Source organism: Gracilinanus agilis, chromosome 4, assembly GCF_016433145.1.
Source record: "Gracilinanus agilis isolate LMUSP501 chromosome 4, AgileGrace, whole genome shotgun sequence".
Taxonomy (NCBI): Eukaryota; Metazoa; Chordata; class Mammalia; order Didelphimorphia; family Didelphidae; genus Gracilinanus; species Gracilinanus agilis.
In genome coordinates, this window is record NC_058133.1 from 222,469,660 (window position 1) to 222,495,051 (window position 25,392).

Below are 25,392 nucleotides of genomic sequence, written 5' to 3' on the forward strand. Positions count from 1 at the left end.
ATCAAGCCATTCCCCAATTGATAAATGGGCAAGAGACATGAATAGGCAATTTTCAGGTAAAGAAATCAAAAGTATCAATAAGCACATGAGAAAGTGTTCCAAATCTCTAATAATTAGAGAAATGCAAATAAAAACAACTCTGAGGTATCACCTCACACCTAGCAGATTGGCTAAAATGAAAGAAGGGGAGAGTAATGAATGTTGGAGGGGATGTGGCAAAATTGGGACATTAATGCATTGCTGGTGGAGCTGTGAACTGATCCAGCCATTCTGGCTGGCAATTTGGAATCATGTTCAAAGGGCTATAAAAGAATGCCTTCCCTTTGTTCCAGCCATACCATTGCTGGGTTTGTACCCCAAAGAGATCATAGATATACAGACTTGTACAAAAATATTCATAGCTGCGCGTTTTGTGGTGGCAACAAATTGGAAAAGGAGGGTATGTCCTTCAATTGGGGAATGGCTGAACAAACTGTTGTATATGCGGGTGATGGAATACTATTGTGCTAAAAAGAATAATAAACTGGAGAAGTTCCAGGCGAACTGGAGAGACCTCCGGGAACTGATGCAGAGCGAAAGGAGCAGAGCCAGAAGAACTCTGTACACAGAGACTGATATACTGTGGTAAAATTGAATGTAATGGACCTCTGTACCAGCAGCAATACAATGACCCAGGACAATTCTGAGGGATTTATGGTAAAGAAAGCTACCCACATTCAGAGGAAGGACTGCAGGAGAGGAAACATATAAGAAAAACAACTGCTTGAACGCATGGGTCGGGGTGGACGTGATTGAGGGTGTGGACTCGAAACTACCACACCAATGCAACTACCAACAATTTGGAAATTGGTCTTGATCAAGGACACATGACAAAACTAGTGGAAATGCGCATCGGCCATGGGTGGGGGGGGTGCAGGAGGGGGGGTTGAAGGGGAAAGGTGGAGCATGAATCATGTAACCATGTTAAAAATGAATATTAATAAATGTTAAAAAAAAGAAAAGAATAAAAAAAAAGCAAAAAAAAATTACCTTAGACAATATAAAGTACTTAGGAATCTATCTACCAAAACAAATATAGGAATTATACGAACATAACTACAAAACACTTTCCAAAAAAGTAAAACTAGATCTAAACAATTGGACAAACATTGAGTGCTCATGGGTAGGATGAGCTAACATAATAAAAATGATCATTCTACCCAATTTAGTTTACTTATTTAGTGCCATACCTATCAAACTACCAAAAACCTTTTTTACTACATTAGAAAAAACTATAACAAAGTTTATTTGGTAAACAAGATTTTTTTGATGATATGGATGGAAATGATGGAACAATCATATAAAAGAAAAAAAGAAATACAATTGAGGACTTAAATAGCACAATGGGGACAGCTAGAGGGCTTAGTGGACAGAGAGATAGGTCTTGAGTCAGAAGGACCTGGATTCAAATGTAACCTCAGATGATTCCTAGCTGTATGACCCTCGTTATAATTCCAATTCCCTAGCCTTCACTGCTCTTCTGCCTTGGAACTGATTTTTAGTGCTTGATTCCAAGACAAAAGAAATGAGGTTTAAATAAATAAATAAATCTGAGAAATAGAGATTGACCCAGTATTATTCTAAAGAAAGAAAAGAAAGTATTTAAATGGTAAACACTTCAGCAAATAATGGTTCTACTGTGAAGGTGGCAGATGGTTCACTTGATTATGTTTACTGGAGAAAAAAATATGACCACTTCATTAAATTGGATGGTTCCTTTGTTTCTTCTTTTATTAGGACCCCAGAAGTAAGCACAAGTTTAAAATCCACACATATGGAAGCCCCACATTTTGTGACCACTGTGGCTCACTGCTCTATGGACTTCTACATCAAGGAATGAAATGTGACAGTAAGTTTTCCTTTCATCTCAAAGGGTCTATTAGGTAATGAAAGCACAAGACAATGAATTGTTCCTATTTCAAGAATTGTTTGCTTGCAAATCGCAAAAGGTTTTTTAAGAGTATTGAATTATGAAAAGCATATTTATTAAGGGCTTAGGATTTTCACTGGACAATACTAGTTAATAAGAGATGTAAAATAAATAAAAGAGTTCACCATATTGATGCTGAACTTAATGTGAACACCTGGTAGACTTCTGCCCTACTGCTGCTCACTATTCCTAAGCTGAAGTGATCCACAGCCTTGGCCTCCCCCATAGTAGGGATTACAAGTGTTAACCATCTTTTTTGGCTTTTTTATTTACTACTGGCTCAAACTACTAAGTTTCAACTATTTAATTGGAATATACCAGAAACAGTTAGTAAATGCACAAAGTTAACAGAAAAATAGTCTATTGAGATACCGAGGAGGGACATATGCTCTCTGAGGTGAACTGGATCACTTGTATTCAACCGATAAGGCTGAGGTTTTTTCTGTGTATTTAAAGTTCAGCTTTTTTATATGACCTCATTAAAAGGAAACCAAATCGAAAAGGGCAAAATTTATGGTGCTTTGAATTTCAGGCTTATTGAATTAATTCATTAATTTTGAGCCAAACAAACTCTCTTATTTATATGTAAAGATGGTGTTCTTTAATATTTTTTAGTCAAAATAATAGAACTTGGTTAGATAGCTTAATTATGTTTAGCATATCAAAGCCATCTATGATCTCAGGAATATTTGGGAGTCCTTTAAACAACATAGATCCCAGTGCCTCTGTGCCCTTTGCAAATAGGTATATTAGCTGCTAAGCCTGTATGTATACATATATATCTTCTAGTAGTCAGCTTTCTAATCATGAACCTCCCAAAATTTAGCTGGGCTAGTCCTCCAATGATGGTTAATCATCAACCATACTTATAGATTTTCCCAGCTTTGTACAGCCTACCAGAGCTCATACTTTAGCAGCATCACCTTTGAAAACTTAGTGTCTCCTCCAAAACTCAGTGACTTATTTGAATAAGCCTTATAAGAGAGTTTTTAATATTGGCTGCTTATATGAGAGTAAACTTTTCATTATGTGTAAAAGCAGAATTTTATATCTTTATATCTTACACATTTCTTTTCAATTGAATTCTCCAGATAGTTATTATAGGCTTTCTATGAGTCATGTGCCATACTAGTACTGGGACTGCAAAGATGAAAAATGGGATAGTACTTGCCCTCAAGGAATTTATGGTCTATGATAAAGAATGCAGTATGTAAAAATGCAAAGATATATGATACAAAATGTGATAGGGGTAAATTAGTGTCAGAAGAAAGAAGAAAGTGTGCTTAAAAATTTGAAGATGGTGAGATCATTTTTATATAAGGTGTATTTTGGAAATTTTCTTATTATTTGTTACTCCTGATGCCCTTGAAGGAAAAGAAAGGATTTTATCTGGTGAAGACTGGGAGGGGGAATGTGTTATAAGATAAATGGAGTAGCTTGTACAAATGGACAGTGGAGGGGAAATACAGACTAAAAAAAAAAAAAAGACTAGATAACAATAGTTCGTTTTGGCTGGAACATAAAGGGTAAATTACCAGAAAGAGAGTAATATGAAATCTTACTGGAAAGACAGATTTGAACTAGATTGTAGAGGACCTGAAATATCAAATTAAAATTTTTACATTGATGAAATTTGGGTGGATTCCTTAGCAGTGAGTAGTCTCCTTTTAAATAATTGGAATATCATTCATGCAGAGCCATGTATATTTTTAATTTGCCTATACTCTTTTTTTGCTACCCAAGTTAGTTTTGTTCTTCCAACAGCTATCACTGTTGACAGTCCACAAAGTAGTCTAATTGGGAATTAAATTTATTTAGAAAGGTAATGCCAGAAAAGTTTAGGATATAAACCTGACATTTCTCTTATGAATTCTAATCATTTACTCTTTCTAAGATCCCCAAAGTAATCTTTCTTCGTAAGTTCCAAAAATATATTGGACACATATGGTATAAGAATGTTATCACAGATAATTCCAGGAATTATAAATGATTTTTGTTTAAGAGTCTGTTATATGAACAAAAACATTATAGAAAATTTTCAAGTTAAAAGAAAACTAATTTGTTACTTCTATTCAGAGGTAAGAACATTGTGAATATGGTAATGCTGCTCTGCATGCATCATTTCTTTGCCTTTTTTAAACATTCACAGCCTGTGATATGAATGTTCACAAACAATGTGTAATAAATGTTCCAAGCCTCTGTGGAATGGATCATACAGAAAAAAGAGGGAGAATTTATCTGAAAGCAGAAGTCACAGCTGAAAAATTACATGTCACAGGTAAGATATGGCTGCAGTGTTTTCTATAACTTAATGGGGTTCTTCCTTGTTATCAGCCCATTTGTCTTCCAATTATGTTTATGAATTAATGTTTTCCAAAAGGCATATTAGATGTATGCTCTTCATTATTTTAATATTGCAAAGAGATAGTTATTGTTAATAAATATGTGCGGAATTGAATTACAATGAATTGAATTGAATTCACTTAAATCAAGAAAGATCCCTTATGCTTAGAGTATCACTCTTCTATCTTTGGGAGTACTTAGCTCCCTTTAGAGCTTAGCTCAGTTTCCCCCTCCTATATAATGCTTTTCCTGATACTCCCATTTGTAAGTGGCCTCCCTCCTCCTCTCAAATTACTTTACATTTACTTTCCACATTTTTTGTAATTATATTTTTACTTGCCCCTGATTAGACTGTGGTTAGTTCCTTGAAGTCAGAGAAGGAATTTTTTTTGTCTTTGTATTTCCAGGGGTCATAGTAGTTTCCTAACAGCTGTTTGTTGATTTGAATTGAAAACTGGATTTGAAGAGGAGAAATCATACAGGCCAATTGCTAAAGTGGCTCCAGAGAAAACTTTCCCTAGGAAAGCCTTAATTTTCCTTTTTCTGAAGACTTTGTATCAAAATTTCAATTTGTAAAACGCAACTCAGAGATTACAGAAATGAAAAAATATATATATGTGTCCTCTTTCAAATGCTATTATGTGAATCTCATACAAATGGATTATACAGGGTAATGGAAAAAGAACTGAATCAGGGGAGACCTAGATTCTAGTCCTACCTCCCTCACTAACTAGTTTGATGACAGTGGGAAAATCACCTCACCAAGTGTTACCTTCCTCCTCTGTAAAATGAGAGGGGTTTATTTCTTTGGTATAAAGAACTTCTGATAGGAAACTGCAGCATTGCTTGAGAGAGTTGCTTGGGACACTAAAAGGCTAAGAGATTTGATTAAGGTTACTATATGTATCAGAAGTAGCACCTAAACCAAAGGCTTCCTGATTAAAATTCCAGTTCTCTTTCTATTACTCCATATTGTCATTATATAGTTGCAGGGTTTTTGGTTTTTGTTTGTTTGTTTGTTTGTTTGTTTTTTGTTTTTTTTCCCACCCTGTCCATTTATAGCAGATTTTATGTTTTGGAAAAATTTACTTTCCTGACAGTTGTCCCATTTGGGCTTTTGACTGACTCTGTTCCCTAAGAGGATTTGATTCTGTGGACTTGCTTAAAGCACATGTCTATTGAACAGCATACCTTGGTTAATAACTTCTTTAATATTTGAACATCTGAAAAGACCTGCAATTGCAGAGTGTGTGTGTATGTGTGTGTGTGTGTGTGTGTGTGTGTGTGTGTGTGTGTGTTTTCCTTCACTAATTTATTTCTCAGCCTTTTTTCCATCTGAGTAGATGGCCTTTAGGAGTGACTGTGACCTAAAATCCTCCATCTCTTGACAGCTATCTTTCTGATAATTCACCAATCTGTATTTGCTTAGGCTTGGCCTCAGAGGACCCTAAGCCCATGCTCAAATCCTCTCTATTTACATGGACCTTCTCAGCTTGCTTTCTGCCAACATAGGCTTAAGAAACCCAAGCTCCACAGCACTGTGAAGCATTGAAGGTGATATTTAGTCAAAATTGCCTTCCAGCTCCTCAGCCATGGCTTGGGGGCAGAAGGAAATTGGATACACCTTCTTGGTGAAATTTTAGTGAGAGAGAAACAATTCTCTTAATATTTGAAGTGGTTTTTCATTTACCTACAAAGAGTTTTGGAAGGGTTAACATAAATTTTAATTACAGAGCTTTTGATAAAATAGATCATTTATATTTAGCTTGACCTTAGAGAACTTGAATTCTGATTTCTTGACCCCTGTGCTGCTTTCCCTTCCTGACTCTCTTAAGTCACAGTTTTGTTTTGTTTTAAAAAAACACACATACGACCTTCTGTTTTAGGATTGGTTCCAAGCAGAAGAGTTTTCTAGGCAGTTGGGGTTAAGTAATCTACCTAGTCACTCAGCTAGGAAGTGTGAGACTAGATTTAAACTCAGGACTGCCTGGCTCCCTATAGACTATGCCACATAGTTGCCCTTTTGTCACAGTTTAATTGATGTTCTTAGACTGGTGATGGCAAACCTATGACATGCGTGTCAGCACTAACACATGTAGTCATTTTCAATGACACGTGGCCACATGCGACCGCATACAGAGAAATATGGGGCTGCATGCCTAGGATGAACATTTGCTGTAGTGTAGTATAGACACTCTGTGCTCTATAGATGACAATTCTATCTATATTAATTTACCTGTTTTGGTTTATTAAGTACAATTATATATTATAATTATACATTTTTGTTATTTAAACTATAAGTATCACAAAATTATGGTTTTTTTCTTGAAGTGACACACCACCCGAGTTACGCTCAGTTTTTTTTGGCGAATTTTGACACACTTGCCACTCACTGTCTTTGACCCTAGTTTATACTTTATCACCTTAGATCTTTTCAAATGCAAATTGTGGGATAGTAGCACCAGAAGGACTTATCTCTTTTCTTATCTCTTAAGTGAACCTAGGAATGCCAAAACTAAAGATGAACTTTGGGTGAAATAATTTATCTGACATTAGTCAAAAGGGCAGCATCCATAGAAATATAACTTAAGATCATCTGGTTTCTGACTGTATTCTTTAAAGCCAGGTAGACAGTTCATGTGATTGGATAGATCTCTCTATCCTTAGCTTTACACAAGCATGCCTAGCATCATTTTTTTCTGGGATAACTGTTATCAAGCTGAAAACTAATAGTACTAGGGCAATCCAATCTGTAGTTCTGAATTTTCCATGTCCTAAGGGAATCATCTAGCTCACCTTCTTTTGGAATAAGCTACAGCTGATACTGCAAGTGAGAGTGACCCAGCACACCAGTTCAGAGCTTCTGGAGCTTTATTTCAGGGTTACTGCTATCCAGGAAGTATGCTTCCTTCCCACCGTAACCACTTTCGTTATTCCTCCCCTTGTACTGCCCCAGGCCACTAACCTCAGGGTGCATCTACCTTGATTCTTCTTTTGAAGGACCATCTTTTCAGTTGCAACACTTATGCAGATGAGTATTGGTCTACCTCATGCTAGCACTGTGATACCTACAATTGACTGGACCACTGCATTGTCTCACATTCCACTTCAGTTCCAAACATTTTTGTCCCAGGTGAAAATATTACTAGTTACAGCTCTGACAGTTCCCTTTTCTCAAAACTTTCCCCTTGTGACTGCCATGTTAGCTGAGAAAAACAGTAGTCTCCCTGAACTTGTAGACAAACAAACCACCTTGTTCAGAGAAGCATGAGTTAGATTGTTGTGAGCTTTCCAAGAGCTAGTACTTGCCTAGACTTAACAAACTATTTCTGACATCTCCTGCATTTATCCTTCTACCCTCCAAATTCTGAAGTGTAAGATACTTCAGAATATGTTATCTGCTATTTTATCAAAGTCAATTTGTTGTACCTTGGGACCAACCCTGATTAAGGAAAGAATAAATGGAAGAGCAATAGAAAAAGTCCATGGTAATGTGACTAAATTTCTAATCTTGCCTATGACTGCCAAGGGCCCTGACAGTTTCTCAGAGCCATATCAAAGTGAACAGATGGATCAGGACTGAATATATAACTGAGAACAATTGTGAGGCATATTTCAAAGGTCAAAATCCATATTGAATGTACTAACATTATCTATTATAGAAGCTAATTTATGTCTTAGTAGTTATCTTAAAGGGACAGGGTTTTCATTCATTAGGTTATCTGGGCACTTTTAAAACATGAAAAGAAGCCAGAATTATTTAGGGCAACTACTTGGGTTTGTAGAAGGACGAATATTTACCACTATTCCCTCCCACCATTCTCACTCCCTTGCATGCTCCAACCATATACTGGTCAAGCTTTTCCTAAGACATTACTCCATTCACATTAGGCTAGTTTTTCTTTCAAGGACATTGAAAGTGCCTTAGAGACTTGATTGATTCAGGGAAGTAAGACTCAAGCTATTGATATAAGTTTCTGGTTGTCTGAGGATAAAAGGATGGTCAAGTGGGCTATTTCTTGAGTCTTACAGAAAGGAAGATGACGAAACTTGAAAACCTTGTTCAGCTGAGTCAAGACTGTAACCTCAATAAATATCTTGCCCTGTTCTGAATATCCTTCTTCTGATTTCTCTAAGTAAATCTTTTGTTAATTGTTAAATTATGACCATCTTTCATTTTTTAGATACCAGACTCTTTTTCCTCCCAGTTAGCCATCTTTCCCCCCATTTTAGTCACATTAATTTTATTCATGCAGAAAGTTTGCAATTTCATGGCAACATTTTCTATTTTATTTATTGTTTATAATCACTTCTATTCCTTTTTTAGTTAAGAATTCACTCGTTGCCCATAGTTGTGAAGTTATGTGATTGGCTTTGCTTTTCATTGCTTTTGTGTGTATTTAAGATCTGTATATTTAGGTCAAATATGTATTTGTAATTTTATCGGGAAATGTAGTATAGAATTTTGGTCCAGACCTAATTTTTCCACACTGCTTTTCAGTTTTTCCATCTATTCTTATCATGTAGACAATTCTTTTCCTGATAATTTATGTTAGAGGATTTCTAAAATACTGAGTTATTAAGGTCCATTATTTATTCTTCCTTATCTAGTCTTTTCTACTGATCTAGTTTTTTTTTTGTTTTATTTTATTTAAGCTAGTACAATAGGGTTTTGATGCTTACTCTCTTTAAAATAGTTTGATGTCTGACTATTCCTCCTTTATATATAATATTTCCCTTTGTATATCCTGTATAAAACTTGAGTATTTCTTGAATAAAATATGAATGTTTTCCAATATAATATATGAATGTTTCTGGGAAGAAATTCTAAATACTGAGGAGCTAACTTGTTAAAGAATCCCAAGATGATTGGCTTAGCTGGACAACTTTAGACAAGAACCCTCTGTTATATTAGTGAAAACCAGTGAAAAAAAGAGTACTGTATAGTAAAGTTTTAAAATTGTTTACTTTATCCATATTATCTGGTTATAATTTTTTAACTTCAATAAAATATGAATTCTAAATAGGAAAAAAGTCTAGATCAGTGGTATCAATCTCAACTCTTGGGGCCATTAAACTATACATAAGGATCCCTATGGGTGACATATTTAGCTTTAAAATGTAATATAAAAACATAATGTTTTATTGTATAATAAAATATTTCCCAAATATATTTGAATATGTTTAGGGACACATTTGTGAGTGTTGTGGGCCCTGTGTTTGGCTTCTTTGTCTATTCATTCCTTTTGTTTCTGCAGATGAATTTATTATTTGTTCGTATTTTATAAAATGTCCCTTTGGTGGTTTGATTAGACCTAAATCTCTGTAAGTTCACTTTGATAGTATTATCATTTTTGTTATATTAATACAGCTATGAGCCCTGAATATACATTCAATTATTTAAGTTGTTCTTTCATTTCTTTAAGGAGCATTTTATAATTTTATCTTTACAGCTATTTTGGTAAATTAAATCCAAGATATTTTTGAATTTTGTAGTTATCTTGAATGTGATTTTCCTTTTCTACTATTGCTTTGTGCTTTTGTTATTACTATTTTAGAAATACTATTGATTTTTGTGTTTATTTTATATCCTACAACTTAACTAAAGCTATTCATTGTCTCAGTTTCTTCTCTGGTTGTCTAATATGTTTTAATTAAGCCACCATGTAATCAGTAGAAAGCAAGAGCTTCGTATTCTCTGTACCTACCTTTTTGTCCTTAGTTTCTTTCTAATCTCAGTGCAATTCCTAGTATTTCTAGAACTACATCAGGAATCCTTGCACCATTGCTGTATTTATTGGGAAAGTTTTTAGTATTTCCCCAATACCTTTAATGCTAGCATTTGGTTTTAGATAGATACTTTTTATCATTTAAAAATATTTCTATATTTATATTTTTTAGAGTTTTTGAATTTTATAAAAATAAGTATTGTATTTTGTCTGTTATCTATTGATATAAACATATTTTTCTTTTTAATATCATTTATTATCCTAATTATTTTCTTATTTTTTAATTTTAAATTCATTTTATTTTTATTTTTATTATAATAAATAATAAATTTTATTAATTAAAGAATTCGACTTAGATATTCATTTACAGGAAAGGGAATTATTTGGAGACAACTTGCTAAAATGAAACCTTGTCTATATGATTACTACTGAGATCAGGTACACTTGATGTGGTTTTTCTTGTCCATTTGTTTGAGAAACATCTCTGCCATGGAGGGGAAATTGCACTCAATTTTGAGACAGAGAACATTAGCTTCATCCCTTAGGTGATATTATTAATTGACTTTTCTCTCAGCTCCACTTTCCTTATTTCTAAAATTAGGGGGTTGGAGTAGATGACTTCTATGGCCCCATCTAGTTCCAAATTGTATGATCCTTCAACTCCAGCACAAGAAGTTTGTCTTTAACATCATTTTCTTTTTAGTTAAAAAAATCTTTAGTCAAATAATTAGTTCTGCTGTATTAAAAGAATTCTTATCCTCAGATAATTTCCATTCATTACTCCTTAGGTATTTCTGCATCCTAGGATAAAGCTCCCCCCACACACACACATTTAGTGAAAAGGACAGAAAATAAGTACTTATTCAGTATCTCAAACCTGAATTTTTTTTTTTGTGGTTCTGGACTTATATACAAATGTGAAATCTGGCTTTGTAAATAGCAATTATCTTTCTTCTAAATCTAGTTGATTTATTTGAATTGTTGACCTTTTCTACAGGGAATGATAGATCTGACTTCAATAACTTATTCTGCCAGTGGATAAGTACTTGCTCTACCATATAATAAGAGGAAATAGCTCTCCAGGGAAGCAAAATGCCTAGTGCTCTGAGTCACTTGGAAACTTGTCAAAGACCCTTTTTTCCATATGATTTTAGTCCAAATCAATGAATTAGCAAAATTAAGTACTTACTAGATGGCTCTGAAGATGCAAAGATAATAAAATATTAAGTCCTTGCCCTTAAGAAGCCTACATTCTAAAGGGGAACAGGTAGCAGAAAGGAGACCAGGGAAGGGAGTTTTGTTCTGAGGAAGGAAGAGATGATGGAGGCAGTGGAATGACTAGAATAGATAGCTGGGTTGCATGTGAAGTTGAAACATGGTCTGGTGTTTAGGTACAGTCAGTAGCTATCATGGTCAGTATAATCTAGTTTGTATAGACTGTGTCACCCATAAACTAGTTTAGGCATTAAAATAGGAGCTCCAAAGATAAATGAATCTGGGTGAAAAGCCAATTATGGAGATCCATTTCTCAGTTCCATTGTGCAGAGTGCTGGACCAGGTAGAGAGAAGCAGATCAAAAGGTGAGATGGCCTGGGTGGATAATTCAATAGGATGTGAGACTAAATTATGGTGAAAGACAGTAGAAAGGTAAAGAAGGAAGCATAGCACAATGATGACCACTTTTACAGATACTGGCTGATTTGATCCTCTTAATAACCCTGGAAGGTATGTGCCATTATATCCATTTTACAATTAAGGAAACTAAGAGAAAAAGAGATTAAATGACTTTCCGGGTTTTTTTTACATTTAATCATATTTATTTTTTAGAAAAGTTAACATGGTTACATGGTTCATACTCTTACTTTCCCCTTCACCTCCCGACCTCCCCCCTCCATAGCCTATGTGCATTTCCACTGGTTTTAACATGTGTCATTGATCAAGAACTATTTCCATATTATTGATAGTTACATTGGTGTGGTACTTTCAAGTCTACATCCCCAATCATGTCTGCCTCAACCCATGTGTTCGAGCAGTTGTATTTCTTCTGTGTTTCCATTCCTGCAGTTCTTCCTCTGAATATAGGTAGCGTTCTTTACCATAAGGCCCTCAGAATTGTCCTGGGTCATTGCATTGCTGCTAGTTCAGAAGTCCATTACATTCTATTTTACAACTTTGTATCGGTCTCTGTGTACAATGTTCTTTTGGCTCTACTCTTTCACTCTGCATCAATTCATGGAGGTCTTTCCAGTTCACATGGAATTCCTCCAGTTTATTATTCCTTTGAGCACAATAGTATTCCATCACCAGCAGATACCACAATTTGTTCAACCATTGCTCAATTGAAGGAAATACCCTTGCTTTCCAGTTTTTTGCCACCACAAAAAGCACAGCTATAAATATATTTGTACAAGTCGGTTTATCTATGATCTCTTTGGGGTACAAACCCAACAATGGTATGGCTGGATCAAAGGACAGGCATTCTTTTATAGCCCTATGAGCATAGCTCCAAATTGCCAGCCAGAATGGTTGGATCAGTTCACAACTCCACCAGCAGTGCATTAACATCCCAATTTTGCCACATCACCTCCAACATTCATTACTCTTCCCCCTTCTATCATTTTAGCCAATCTGCTAATTGTGAGGTGATATCTCAGAGTTGTTTTGATTTACATTTCTCTAATTATTATAGATTTAGAACACTTTCTCATGTGCTTATTGATAGTTTTTATTTCTTTGTCTGAAAATTGCCTATTCCTATCCCTTGCCCATTTATCAATTGGGGAATGGCTTGATTTTTTTATACAATTGATTTAACTCCTTGTATATTTGAGTAATCAGACCCCTGTGAGAGTTTTTTGTTATAAAGATTTTTTCCCAATTTGTTGTTTCCCTTCTGATTTTGGCTGCATTGTTTTTGTTTGTACAAAAGCTTTTTAGTTTAATATAACCAAAACCATTTAATTTACATTTTGTCATTTTCTCTAACTCTTGCTTGGTTTTAAAATCTTTCCTTTCCCAAAAATCTGACAGGTATACTATTCTATGTTCAGCTAATTTTCTTATAGTTTCCTTCTTTATATTTAAGTCATTCACCCATTCTGAATTTATCTTGGTGTAGGGTGTGAGATGTTGATCTAAACCTAATCTCTCCCATATTGTTTTCCAAATTTCCCAGCAGTTTTTGTCAAATAGTGGATTCATGTCCCAAAAGTTGGGCTCTTTGGGTTTATCATACACTGTCTTGCTGACATCATTTACCCCAAGTCTATTCCACTGATCCTCCCTTCTGTCTCTTAGCCAGTACCATATAGATTTAATGACTGCTGCTTTATAGTATAGTTTAATATCTGGTACTGCTAGGCCCCCTTCCTTCACATTTTTTTTCATTATTTCCCTTGATATTTTTGACATTTTGTTGTTCCAAATGAAATTTGTTATAGTTTTTCCTAATTCAGTAAAGAAGTTTTTTGGTAGTTTGATAGGTATGGTGCTAAATAGGTAAATTAATTTGGGTAGAATGGTCATTTTTATTATGTTAGCTCATCCTATTAGCAATCAATGTTTTTCCAATTGTTTAGATCTAGTTTTAATTGTTTGGAAAGTGTTTTGTAGTTGTTTTCCTATAATTCCTGTGTTTGTTTTGGTAAATAGATTCCTATGTGTTTTATGTTGTCTAGGGTGATTTTAAATGGTGTCTGTCTTTCTACTTCTTGCTGTTGTGATGTGTTGGAGGTTTATAAAAATGCTGATGATTTATGTGCATTTATTTTGTATCCTGCCACTTTGCTAAAGTTGTTGATTATTTTTACAAGCTTCTTAGTTGATTCTCTAGGATTTTTGAAATAGACCATCATATCATCTGCAAAGAGAGATAGCTTAGTCTCCTCATTGCCTATTTTGATACCTTCAACTTCTTTTTCTTCTCTAATTGCTACTGCTAGTGTTTCTAGTACAATATTAAATAATAGAGGTGATAATGGGCATCCTTGTTTCACTCCTGATCTTATTGGAAATGCTCCTAATTTATCCCCATTGCATATGATACTTGTTGATGGTTTTAGGTATATACTGTTTATTGTTTTTAGGAAAGGTCCTTCTATTCCTATACTTTCCAGTGTTTTCAATAGGAATGCATGCTGTATTTTGTCAAAGGCTTTTTCAGCATCTATTGAGATAATCATGTGACTTTTATTTGTTAGACTGTTGATATGGTCAATTATGTGGATGGTTTTCCTAATGTTGAACCATCCTTGCATTCCTGGTATGAATCCCACCTGATCATGGTGGATGATCCTCTTGATCACTTGCTGGAGTCTCTTTGCTAGTATTCTATTTAAGATTTTTTGCATCTATGTTCATTAGGGAGATTGGTCTGTAGTTTTCTTTCTCTGTTTTTGATCTCCCTGGCTTTGGAATCAGTATCATATTTGTGTCATTAAAGGAATTTGGTAGGACTCCTTCTTTGCTTATCATATCAAATAATTTGTATAGTATTGGGATTAGTTGCTCTTTGAATGTCTGATAGAATTCACTTGCGAATCCATCAGGCCTTGGCGATGTTTTCTTAGGGAATTCTTTGATGGCTTGTTCAATTTCTTTTTCTGATATGGGATTATTTAGGTATTCTATTTCTTCTGTTGTTAATCTAGGCAATTTATATTTTTGTAAGTATTCATCCATATCTCATAGATTGCTATATTTATTGATATATAATTGGGCAAAATAGTTTTTAATGATTGCCTTAATTTCCCCTTCATTGGTGGTGAGGTCTCCCTTTTCATCTTTGATACTGTCAATTTGGTTTCCTTCTTTTCTTTTTTAAATTTAGATTGACCAGTACTTTGTCTATTTTATCTGTTTTTTTCAAAATACCAGCTTCTAGTCTTATTCATTAATTCAATAGTTCTTTTACTTTCAATTTTACTAATTTCTCCCTTGATTTTTAGTATTTCTGGTTTAGTTTTCATCTGGGAATTTTTAATTTGCTCACTTTCTAATTTTTTAAGTTGCATGCCCAATTCATTAATCTCTGCCTTCCCTAATTTGTTAATATATGCACTCAAGGATATTAATTTCCCCCTGAGTACTGCCTTGGCTGCATCCCACAGAGTTTGGTAGGATGTCTCATCATTGTCATTCTCTTCAATGAAATTGTTGATTGTTTCTATGATTTCTTCTTTGACAAATTGGTTTTGAAGAATCATATTGTTTAATTTCCAATTGGTTTTTGATTTGCCTGTCCAGGTCCCTTACTAATTATAGTTTTCATTGCATTATGATCTGAGAAGGTTACATTTATTATTTTTGCTCTTTTGCATTTGTTTCCATGTTTCTATTCCCTATTACATGGCCAATCTTTGTGGATGTACCATGTGCAGCTGAAAAGAAGGTTTATTCCTTTTTGTCCCTATTTATTTTTCTCCACATATCTATTAAATCTAATTTTTCTAGGACTTCATTCACCTCTCTTACCTCTTTCTTATTTATTTTTTGGTTTGATTTATCTAGATCTGAAAGAGGAATATTTAGATCTCCCACTAGTATGGTTTTACTATCTATTTCCTTCTTGAGCTCTGCCAGTTTCTCCTTTACAAATTTGGATGCTATGCCATTTGGTGCATACATATTGAGCACTGTTATTTCCTCATTGTTTATACTGCCTTTAATCAGGATGTAATGATCTTCCCTGTCTTTTTTAATCTTATCTATTTTTACTTTGGCTTTGTCAGAAATCATAATAGCCACTCCTGCCTTCTTTTTCTCATTTGATGCCCAAAAGATTTTGCTCAAGCCCTTAACCTTAAACTTGTGTATGTCCACCTACCTCATATGTGTTTTTTGTAGACAACATATGGTAGGATTTTGGTTTCTAATCCACTCTGCTATTTGCTTCCGTTTTATGAGGGAGTTCATCCCGTTCACATTCAGAGTTATAATTGTCAGTTGTGCATTCGCTGACATTTTTGTATCCTCCCCTATTCCTATCCCTTCTTAAACTATTTCCTTTTAAACCAGTGGTTTGCTTTGAGCTGGTATCCCTTATCCCCTCCCTTGATTAACTACCCTTTCTACCCCCTCCCTTATTATTCCTCTCTTTTTATTTTTAAAGGCCTAATGAATTCCCTCCCCCTTCTTCTCCCCTCCCTTTTTTGACCTCCCCACTCCCCTGCTACCCTGGGTTTATCCCTTCTGACTTTCTCAGTAGGGTTAGATAGAGTTTTATATCCCAATGGATAATAAAGCTACTCTTCCCTCTCCGGGTTGATTACACTGAGAGCAAGGTTTAAATATTACCTCTTAATGCTCTCTTCCTCTCCTTCTTATAATAGTTTTCATCCCTTCCTTTCCCATGCCCTCTTTGTGTATAATAGAATATCCTATTTTTCTTATTCATTCAAGTTTCTCTTGGTGTCCTCTACTATTCCCCCCCCTCTTTCCCACCCACCCCCGTATCATCTTAGACCATTTAGTATTCCAAGCTCTCCCTATGAATAATTCTTCTAATTACTAATATAGTGAATACTATAATAGTGAATAGAGTTCACTACAGAGAATTATACATGACATTTCTCCACGTAGGAATACAAATAATTAGATCTTATTGAAGCCCTTAAAGAGGCAAATTTAAAACATATGAGTTTTCTTACTTTTCCTTCTGTTTCTCATTTACCTTTTCATGTTTCTCTTGATTTTTGTGGTTGGATATCAAACTTTCCATTTAGTCCTGGTCTTTTCTGTGCAAATACTTGGAAATCTTCTATCTTGTTGAATGCCCAAACATTCCCCTGGAAGTATATAGTCAGTGTTGATGGGTAGGTGATCCTTGGTTATAGACCCAGTTCTCTTGCATTTCTGAATATCATATTCCAAGCCTTGAGGTCTCTTAGCATGGAGGCTGCCAGATCCTGTGTGATCCTGATTGATGCTCCTTGATATCTGAATTGTCTCTTTCTGGCTTCTTGTAAAATTTTTTTCTTTTACTTGGAAGCTGTTGAATTTGGCTATTATATTCTTGGGCATTGTCTTTCCTGGGTCTAGTGTAGAGGGTGATCTATGGATCCTTTCAATGCCCTCTTGTTGTAGAACTTCAGGGCAGTTTTGCTGAATAATTTCTTTTAGTATGGAGTCCAAATTTCTATTAATTTCTGCTTTTTCAGGAAGACTAATGATTCTCAGATTTTCTCTTCTAGACCTATTTTCTTGATCTGTCATTGTTTCATTGAGATATTTCATGTTTCCTTCTATTTTATCAGTCTTTTGACCTTGTTTTATTTGTTTTTGCTGTCTTGAGAGATCATTGGCTTCTACTTGCACAATTCTTTTCTTTCGAGACTGGTTTTCTGCTATAAGTTTTTGATTTTCCATTTCGATTTGGTCTGTCCTGTTTTCCAGCTGTTTGATTTTGGTCTCCAATTTGCTTATCAGTTCTTTTGATTTGGGGGCATCTTTTTTCCCAATTCTAGCCTTTAGAGACTGGTTTTCGGCTATAATCTTTTGGTTTTCCTTTTCAATCTGGTCATTTCTGGTCTTAGATTTACTTGCCTCACTTTCCAATTGCAAAATTCTGACTTTTAAACTGTTATTTTCTTGCCAGATCTCTTCCTCATAATCTCAGATTTGAACTCTTCAAGACCTTGTGACATGTTTTCATTTTTTTGGGAAGGTTTGGATATGGTTACTGGTTTGTTCTCCTCTGCTGTTTGCTCTGTTGTCTGGATTTTTTTCTGTGTAAAAGTTGTTGAGTATTAAAGGTTTCTTCTTGATCTTTCTCTTCTGGGGTTCCTGGGTCTGGCTTGCCATTGTGAGCTGCATGCCCTTTCAGCTTTATCCTCACGCCCAGGGTCTCTCTGAGCTCTTTATGCTCCTGAAGTCTCAGATCTAGTTGTCCTGGTGGTCCCCTTGCTTGTTCTTCTGTCTGAAGCTTCTTTAACAGTCTCAGGGCACTGCTTCCACAGTCATGCACCCCTCTGCACAGGGTCCCCAGTCAAGATCTGTGCCTGTGCTCAGGTTCCTTGTCCATGCCTGTGATCTCCGCGGCCGAGCCTGCTCTCAGGGTCTGTGTTCAAAGTCCTTGTGTTCTTTAGTCTCTTGGGGTCTTAGGTCTTGCTGCTCTCAGGAGCAGGTTCTGGAGCTGCCAATGACTTAATGGGTGCCCCAAATTTGCTCTAACTCTTTTGCGCTGGCTTTGTCACTGTAGGTGGTGGTGGGGGTAGTGGGTTGCTCAGCTCGCGTTTTAGTGAGAGGTATTTCACCCCTTTATAGCATGGAAGAGCCCTGATTTCATGTACCTTCAATGCTGTGCCCTGTTGTGGGGTCCCTTCGTTCATCTGGATTTGTTTTTGTCTCCTTGAGGAGTCCTATATGCGTGGGTTAGGTGAGGTCAAGCAAGTGCTTTTTACTCTGCTGCCATCTTAACCCGGAACCTTAAATGACTTTCTTAAGATCACACAGCTATTAAGTGTTTTTAGTCTGATTTGAACTTTGGTGTTCTCAACTCAAGGTCCAGTACATTATCCACTGTGCCACCAGCCGCAAACACCTAATGTGAAAATTCCCTCCATTGATGCCTATTGGTAGCCTATCTGTAACATGAGAGGTTAAGTGTCTTGTCCATACTCACACAGCTAGCATATAAAAGGGACAAGACACGAACCCAAGATTTTACTGACTACATTGCTTGACCTCTATGCATTGCAACATATTGCTCTCTTATTGTTTATATTAATATTATGTATTTAAGTAATCCTTTAAAATATAAGTCTGTGTTACTATAGATGCTACCATCTATCTGTCTGCCTATCTATATCTATATATATGAAAGGAGAGAAGGAGCGACAGAGGGAGAGAGAGAGAAACAGAGACAGACAGAGATATGGCTATTGTATATCTCAGACCTGCAATGTGACCTCTAGACTGTGCCTCTGTGAGGACAGGGACTTCATCTATCTCAGTATCTTCTTTAGCATTTAGTACCATACTCAGTCCATTAGATGTGCTCAGTGCACATCTGTGAAGCAGTTGGCTACAGATTGCAGTATCAATGTTCATGCTTTTCTGTGATTGCCTGATGCCTTTATACCAACTAATTCAGGTTCAATATAGCCATTGTTGCTACTCTTTCCAGGCAGGACACAGCTGAATCTTCTTGTTTGGGAGAGAATAGTATAAGGGTTTCCTTATTTCTTCTGGAAGAATTGGGCTTTCTGTTTAATCCTTACAGCTATCCCATCACAGTTTGTCACTTAGCAGTTTAGTGGTAGATCCTTGGGTCAGACTTACTTTCCAGGGTTACCGTATATATTACTCTCTTCATATGTTTTACATTCCAGTGAATTGGACCTGCTTTTTCCCCCCAGATGCAACATTCCATCTTCTTTATTTATGCATTTGTGCAAGCTGAATTACCATAATTGTAAAAGCTTCCCATCAATATTTTATATGTGTATGACACATATTATATATTTTATACTCTGTGTATATGTTGTTCTTCCTTATCCTTACCCCCATAGAAATGTAATATCCTTGAAGACAAAGGGCTTTTTCCCTTTTTTTTTTTTTAGTTTGAATCCCTAGACCTTAGCTCAATTCCTAGCACTTTGAAGATACTTAATGTGCTTATTGGAAGAATGATGAAAGTGAAAGGCATTCTAATCTATGAACCTTAAACATCTGTGTACCTACTTCTATAGATTTGGTTACAAAAATAACAGAGAAAAGAATTAATATATCCTGTGAATGATATTTGTGACAAAGTATCTTTATGCTAGATGAGGTATTCTTTAGAAGCTACATCAATTCCTTAATGTCAGTTCTATTGCCTCTTGCAGAGTTAAATACAGTTATAGATATTTTCTCCTTAGGAATTCAATTGTAAAAATGTTTTCTCTCCTTTGGTAGAAAAACAAATGGGAAATAGAAGATAAAGTGGCCTCTTTATGACTACCTGGGCTCATAATTGAACCATGCCTATATTCATGAATGCTAATTATCCATTCTATCTTCTCTTAGGCTATTGTTATTCCCAATTGTTTTTATTTAATTTTTCTCTGTAGTATGAGCAACCTTAGAAACTTTCCCACATTTTTCCTTTATGTAAAATGAGGAAGATGGACTAGATAATCTGAAAGGGCCTTTTCAGCTCTGATGTTCTATGACCTGGCCAGATAGAGTTTCCAGTGCATACCCAGATGGTCCAAAGTCAGGTAGTAGAGAGGCAGGGAAAATGAAGGACAAATTAGAAAATCTATTATTCAATCATTTATTTGCTCATTCATAGACTAGTTTCTTCCTGAGTACCCTCTATATGCCAAGTATTGAAAGAGATAAAACAAAGTTAGACTTGCATCCTCCTAAGAACAGCTTGTGTTTTTTTAGTTCAATTGTGGTTGCTCCTTTGCCACAAACCATTTTTAATGCCTATTTGGCCATTGACATTGCTGAAATGTTTATAATTAAGCATTTATTATTTAGAATTAGTAGTGCTTTGGGTGCTGAGAATACTTTGTGATGAATCTCCAGTGCATTTAATTATTATTATATATTTGATGCATTCTTTTTGAGAGTTGCCACTGTTTTCACCAAAACTCCTTTTTCAGTTCAGATAATGAAGAGAAATAAAATTTGCATTAGGGATTCTGACTTAAATCTATACCTTTTATAGATGATAGGTTAGCTTAGTAGTACTATGCTTAAAACTGTCTTCCATTTGGCTTGAAGCAAGAGATCATCTACTACAGTTATTATTACATAGTTCTGGGACTTTAATTCATTTCATTTTTTGTCCTTAGGTAGGTGTTATTCAACTGTAAGAGCCAGCTTAACCTAAACTCCTGGGTGATCATTAAGTACCTACCCTTACATCAGCAACTGTCCATTCTTTTTCCTTGCTTCAGTAACTTCAGAATGTTACAATTATGGTATTGTGGAAAGTCTGTGCCCCCTCAAGTCATCCTGATATTTTCCTTCTCCTTTGACTGAGGTATAACAACATCCATCCATAGTGCTCAACAAGGCAGTTTTGCAGAGACAATTTCTTAACTGGCAGGTTGTCTAATAAAAAGCTTTGAGCACTTTGAACTGCCAATCAAAATGTGGTCTTTATTTCACAATTGTTCAAAGTGTAAAACATAAATGCACAATGAAAGCCTAACTGGACAACACAGGGTAGGAAAACAAGGTTTTGTTTGATATTTTATGAGTAAGCTAGATATAGAGCCAGTATTCATTCTACTGTCTTATCCTTCCTACTAAGCAACTCTGCTAGCCCTCCTTCTTTCCTGCTGACAAGTCATACTTATATGAGTGTAGGTCCTAAAAGGAATCAATGGGGGAACTAACAGTAAGTAGGCTAACTGCTTCACTTTGGCTATTGTGTCCTGTCACATTTATGAAAACTTAAATTTATGTCTACTTTCCCATTGTGCACAAAGACATTTGTGAAGGAAAAGAGTTTTACTGGAATATCTTATATCAACAATAGTTTAAGAAAACATTTATTATACTAGAAAAATCATAGGATCATAGCTTTCAAGCCAGAAAGCATCATAGAGGTCATCTAGTTTACCCCTTTCTTTTGGTAGATAATTAAAAACAGAATTCCAGAGAAGTTTAGTGACTTGCTAAAGGTCACACAAGTGGTAAGAAGTAATAGAAATGGAATTTGAACCCTGATTCTCCAACTCCAAATTCAGTAGTATTTCCATTGCTATGTGCTACCTCCAAAATAATTGAAAAATATTAACATATTTCATTCTATATTGTGGGTTAACTGCGGGGGGGGAGTGTCTCTGCATCTGTTGAATCCTTCTAGCCCACTTGGTGAGATGAGGTAAGAAGAGGGTTTGGAACAGGATAGGTAGATCTGAGAATAATCAGCATAGATATGGCAATTAAATCCTTGGGAGCTGATGGGATCACCAAATGAAATAGTTCAAAAGGAGAAGAGAATAGGGTCCAGGAAGGAAATCTGAGGAACCTTTAAAGTTATAGGACTTGAACTAGAATAGGATCTAGTAAAGGAGTTAGAGAAAGAACAGACGTATAGGCAGGAGGAGAGCCAGGAGAGAATGGCATCCTGAGAACCTAGAGAGAAGAGATATCAAGGAGGAAAGAATGATCAACAGTGTCAGAGACCGCAGAGAGGTCAAGAGAATGAGGTTTGGGAAAAGGTCATTGGATTTGGCAACTGAGAAATCACTTTGGATAGAGTAGTTTTGGTGGAATGATAAGATCAGAAGTCTGATTGTAAGGAATTAAAAGTGTAAAGGGAGAGAAAGTGGAGTTTTGTATTGTAGATGGTCTTTTAGAGGAGTTTAGCTACAAAAGGCAGAAGAAATATAGAACAGTAATTAGTGGGATAGAAAGGTGAAGTGAGAATTTTTTTTTTGGATTAGGGAGACATGGACATGTTTGTAAGCAGTAGAAAATGACTCAATAGACAAAGATTGAAAATAAGCAAAAGAAATGAGAAAACGAAGCTCTCACTCTTTGCATATCATTAGCATTTCTATGTATTACCAACAAAGCCCAGCAAGAAAAGGTAGAAAGAAAAATTCCATTTAAAATCACTGCAGACAATATAAAGTACTTGAGAGTCTATCTGCAAAGATGAATCCAGAGCCTATAAGAACATAATTACAAAACATTTTTCACACAAATAAATCTAGATCTAAATAATTGGAGAAATATTAATTGTTTATGGTTAGGTTGAGCTAGTATATTAAAAATATCAATTCAACCTAAATTAATTGACTTGTTCAGTGCCATACCAAACTGAAAATTATTTCCTAAACTAGAAAAATAATTTCATCTGGAAGGACAAAAGTTCAATAATATCTAAAGATTCTCTGAAAAAAATTATGAAGGAAGATGATCTAGCAGTACCAGATTTCAAACTATTTTACAAAGAGGTAATCATCAAAACAATCTGATACCAGCTAAGAAATAGAAAGGTGAATCAGTGGAATAGATTAGGTACACAATACACACTAGTAAATGACTCTAATAATTTAATGTTTGATAAATCCAAAGATACAAGTTTTAGGAACAAGAACTTATCATTTGATGAAGATTGCTGGGAAAACTAGAAAGCAGTTTGGAAGAAACTAGATATAGATTTAACAGCTTACCTCATATACCAAGATAAGATCAAAATGGGTACAAGATTAGGTTATAGAGGGTGATAATATAAGTAAATTAGGGGACAAGTGGGAAAAATTGCCTGTCAGATCTATGGATAAAGGAAGAGTTTATGACCAAACAAGTATAGAGGATTAGAGTAAATAAAATGAATGATTTTGATTACATGAAGTTTAAAAAGTTTTATACAAGCAAAACCAGTTCTGCCAATCTTAGAAAGAGGTAAACTGGTAGAAAACTTGTAGCAAGTTTTTTTGATAAAGGCCTCATTTCTCCAAAGGACCTGAGCCAAATTTATAAAAATAAGAACCATTCTTCCATTTTTAAAGTCAAAGCCTATGAACAGGCAGTTTTAAGAAAAAGAAATCAGAGCTAACCACAGTTACATAAAAAAATGCTCCAAATCACTAATAATTAGACAAATGAAAAAAAATTTAATTTAAATATTTTATTATTTTAGAAAAATTTTCCATGGTTACATGATTCTTGTTTTTACTTTCTCCTTCACCACCACCACCATATCCAACACACATTTCCACTGGTTTTAACATGTGTCATCAATCAAGACTTATTTACATATTATTGATAGTTGCATTGGTGTGGTCCCTTCGGCTCTACATCCTCAACCATGTCTGTATCAACCCATGTGTGCAAGTGGTTGTTTTTCTTCTGTGTTTCTACTTCTGCAGTTCTTCCTCTGAATGTGGGTAGCGTTCTTTACCATAAGGACCTCAGAATTGTCCTGGGTCATTGCTTTGCTGCCAGTACAGAAGTCCATTACATTCTATTTTACCACAGTGTATCAGTCTCTGTGTACAATATTCTTCTGGCTCTGCTCCTATCACTCTACATCAATTCCTGGAGGTCTTTCCAGTTCACATGGAATTCCTCCAGTTTATTATTTTCTTTGAGCACAATAGTATTCCATCACCAGCATATACCACAATTTGTTCAGCCATTCCCCAATTGAAGGGCATCCCTTCATTTTCCATTTTTTTGCCACCACAAATAGCGAAGCTATAAATATTTTTGTACAAGTCTGTTTATCTATGATCTCTTTGGGGTACAAATCCAGCAATGATATGGCTAGATCGAAGGGCAGGCAGTCCTTTAGAGTTATTTGGGCATAGTTCCAAATTGCCATCCAGAATGGTTGGATCAGTTCACAACTCCACCAGCAATGCATTAATGTCCCAATTTTGCCACATCCCTTCCAACATTCATTACTCTCCCCTTCTCTCATTTTAGCCAATCTGCTAGGTGTGAGGTGGTACCTCAGAGTTGTTTTGATTTGCATTTCTCTAATTATTAGAGATTTAGAACACTTTCTCATGTGCTTATTGATAGTTTTGATTTCTTTATCTGAAAATTGCCTATTCATGTCCCTTGCCCATTTATCAGCTGGGGAATGGCTTGATTTTTTATACAATTGATTTAGCCCCTTGTATATTTGAGTAATTAGACCTCTGTCAGAGTTTTTTGTTATAAAGATTTATTCCCAGTTTGTTATTTCCCTTCTGATTTTGGCTGCATTGTTTTTGTTTGTACAAAACATTTTTAATTTAATTTAATCAAAATTATTTTTTTACATTTAGTTATTTTTTCTAACTCTTGCTTGGTTTTAAAATTTTCCCTTTCCCAAAAATCTGACAGGTATACTATTCTATGTTCAGCTAATTTTCTTATAGTTTCCTTCTTTATATTCAAGTCATTCACCCATTCTGAATTTATCTTAGTGTAGGGTGTGAGATGTTGATCTAAACCTAATCTCTTCCATATTGTTTTCCAATTTCCCCAACAGTTTTTGTCAAATAGTGGATTCATGTCCCAAAAGTTGGGCTCTTTGGGTTTATCCTACACTGTCTCACTGACGTCACTTACCCCAAGTCTATTCCATTGATCCTCGCTTCTTAGACAGATGAAAATTAAAACAACTTTGTGGTACCACCTCATACCTATCAGATTTACTAATATGGCCCAAAAGGAACATGACAAATAAAGGAGATGTTGAAAAATAGGGACACATGCACTGTTGGTGGAGTTGTGAACTGGTCCAACTATTTTGGAGAGCAAATTTGGAATTATACTCAAACAACTATAAAACTGGCCCTTTGGCCCAGCAATACCACTACCAGCTCTATATTCTAGAGTACAAAGAAAAAAGAACTTGGGTGTACAAAATTTTTATAACACTTCTTTTGGTAGTAATAAGCA

The 25,392-nt window shown here is 35.3% G+C and overlaps 1 protein-coding gene across 3 annotated transcripts in view; it reads left to right on the forward strand.

Moving 5' to 3' along the window:
• PRKCA (protein kinase C alpha) overlaps positions 1-25,392 on the forward strand; it is a 553,531-nt gene that overhangs the window by 409,063 nt on the left and 119,076 nt on the right. For all 3 annotated transcript variants that reach the window (XM_044674183.1, XM_044674181.1, XM_044674182.1), the window contains exons 4-5: positions 1,777-1,888; positions 4,119-4,247. In XM_044674183.1, coding sequence (XP_044530118.1) covers positions 1,777-1,888; positions 4,119-4,247 — 241 coding nt within the window. The remainder of the gene's footprint in view (positions 1-1,776; positions 1,889-4,118; positions 4,248-25,392) is intronic.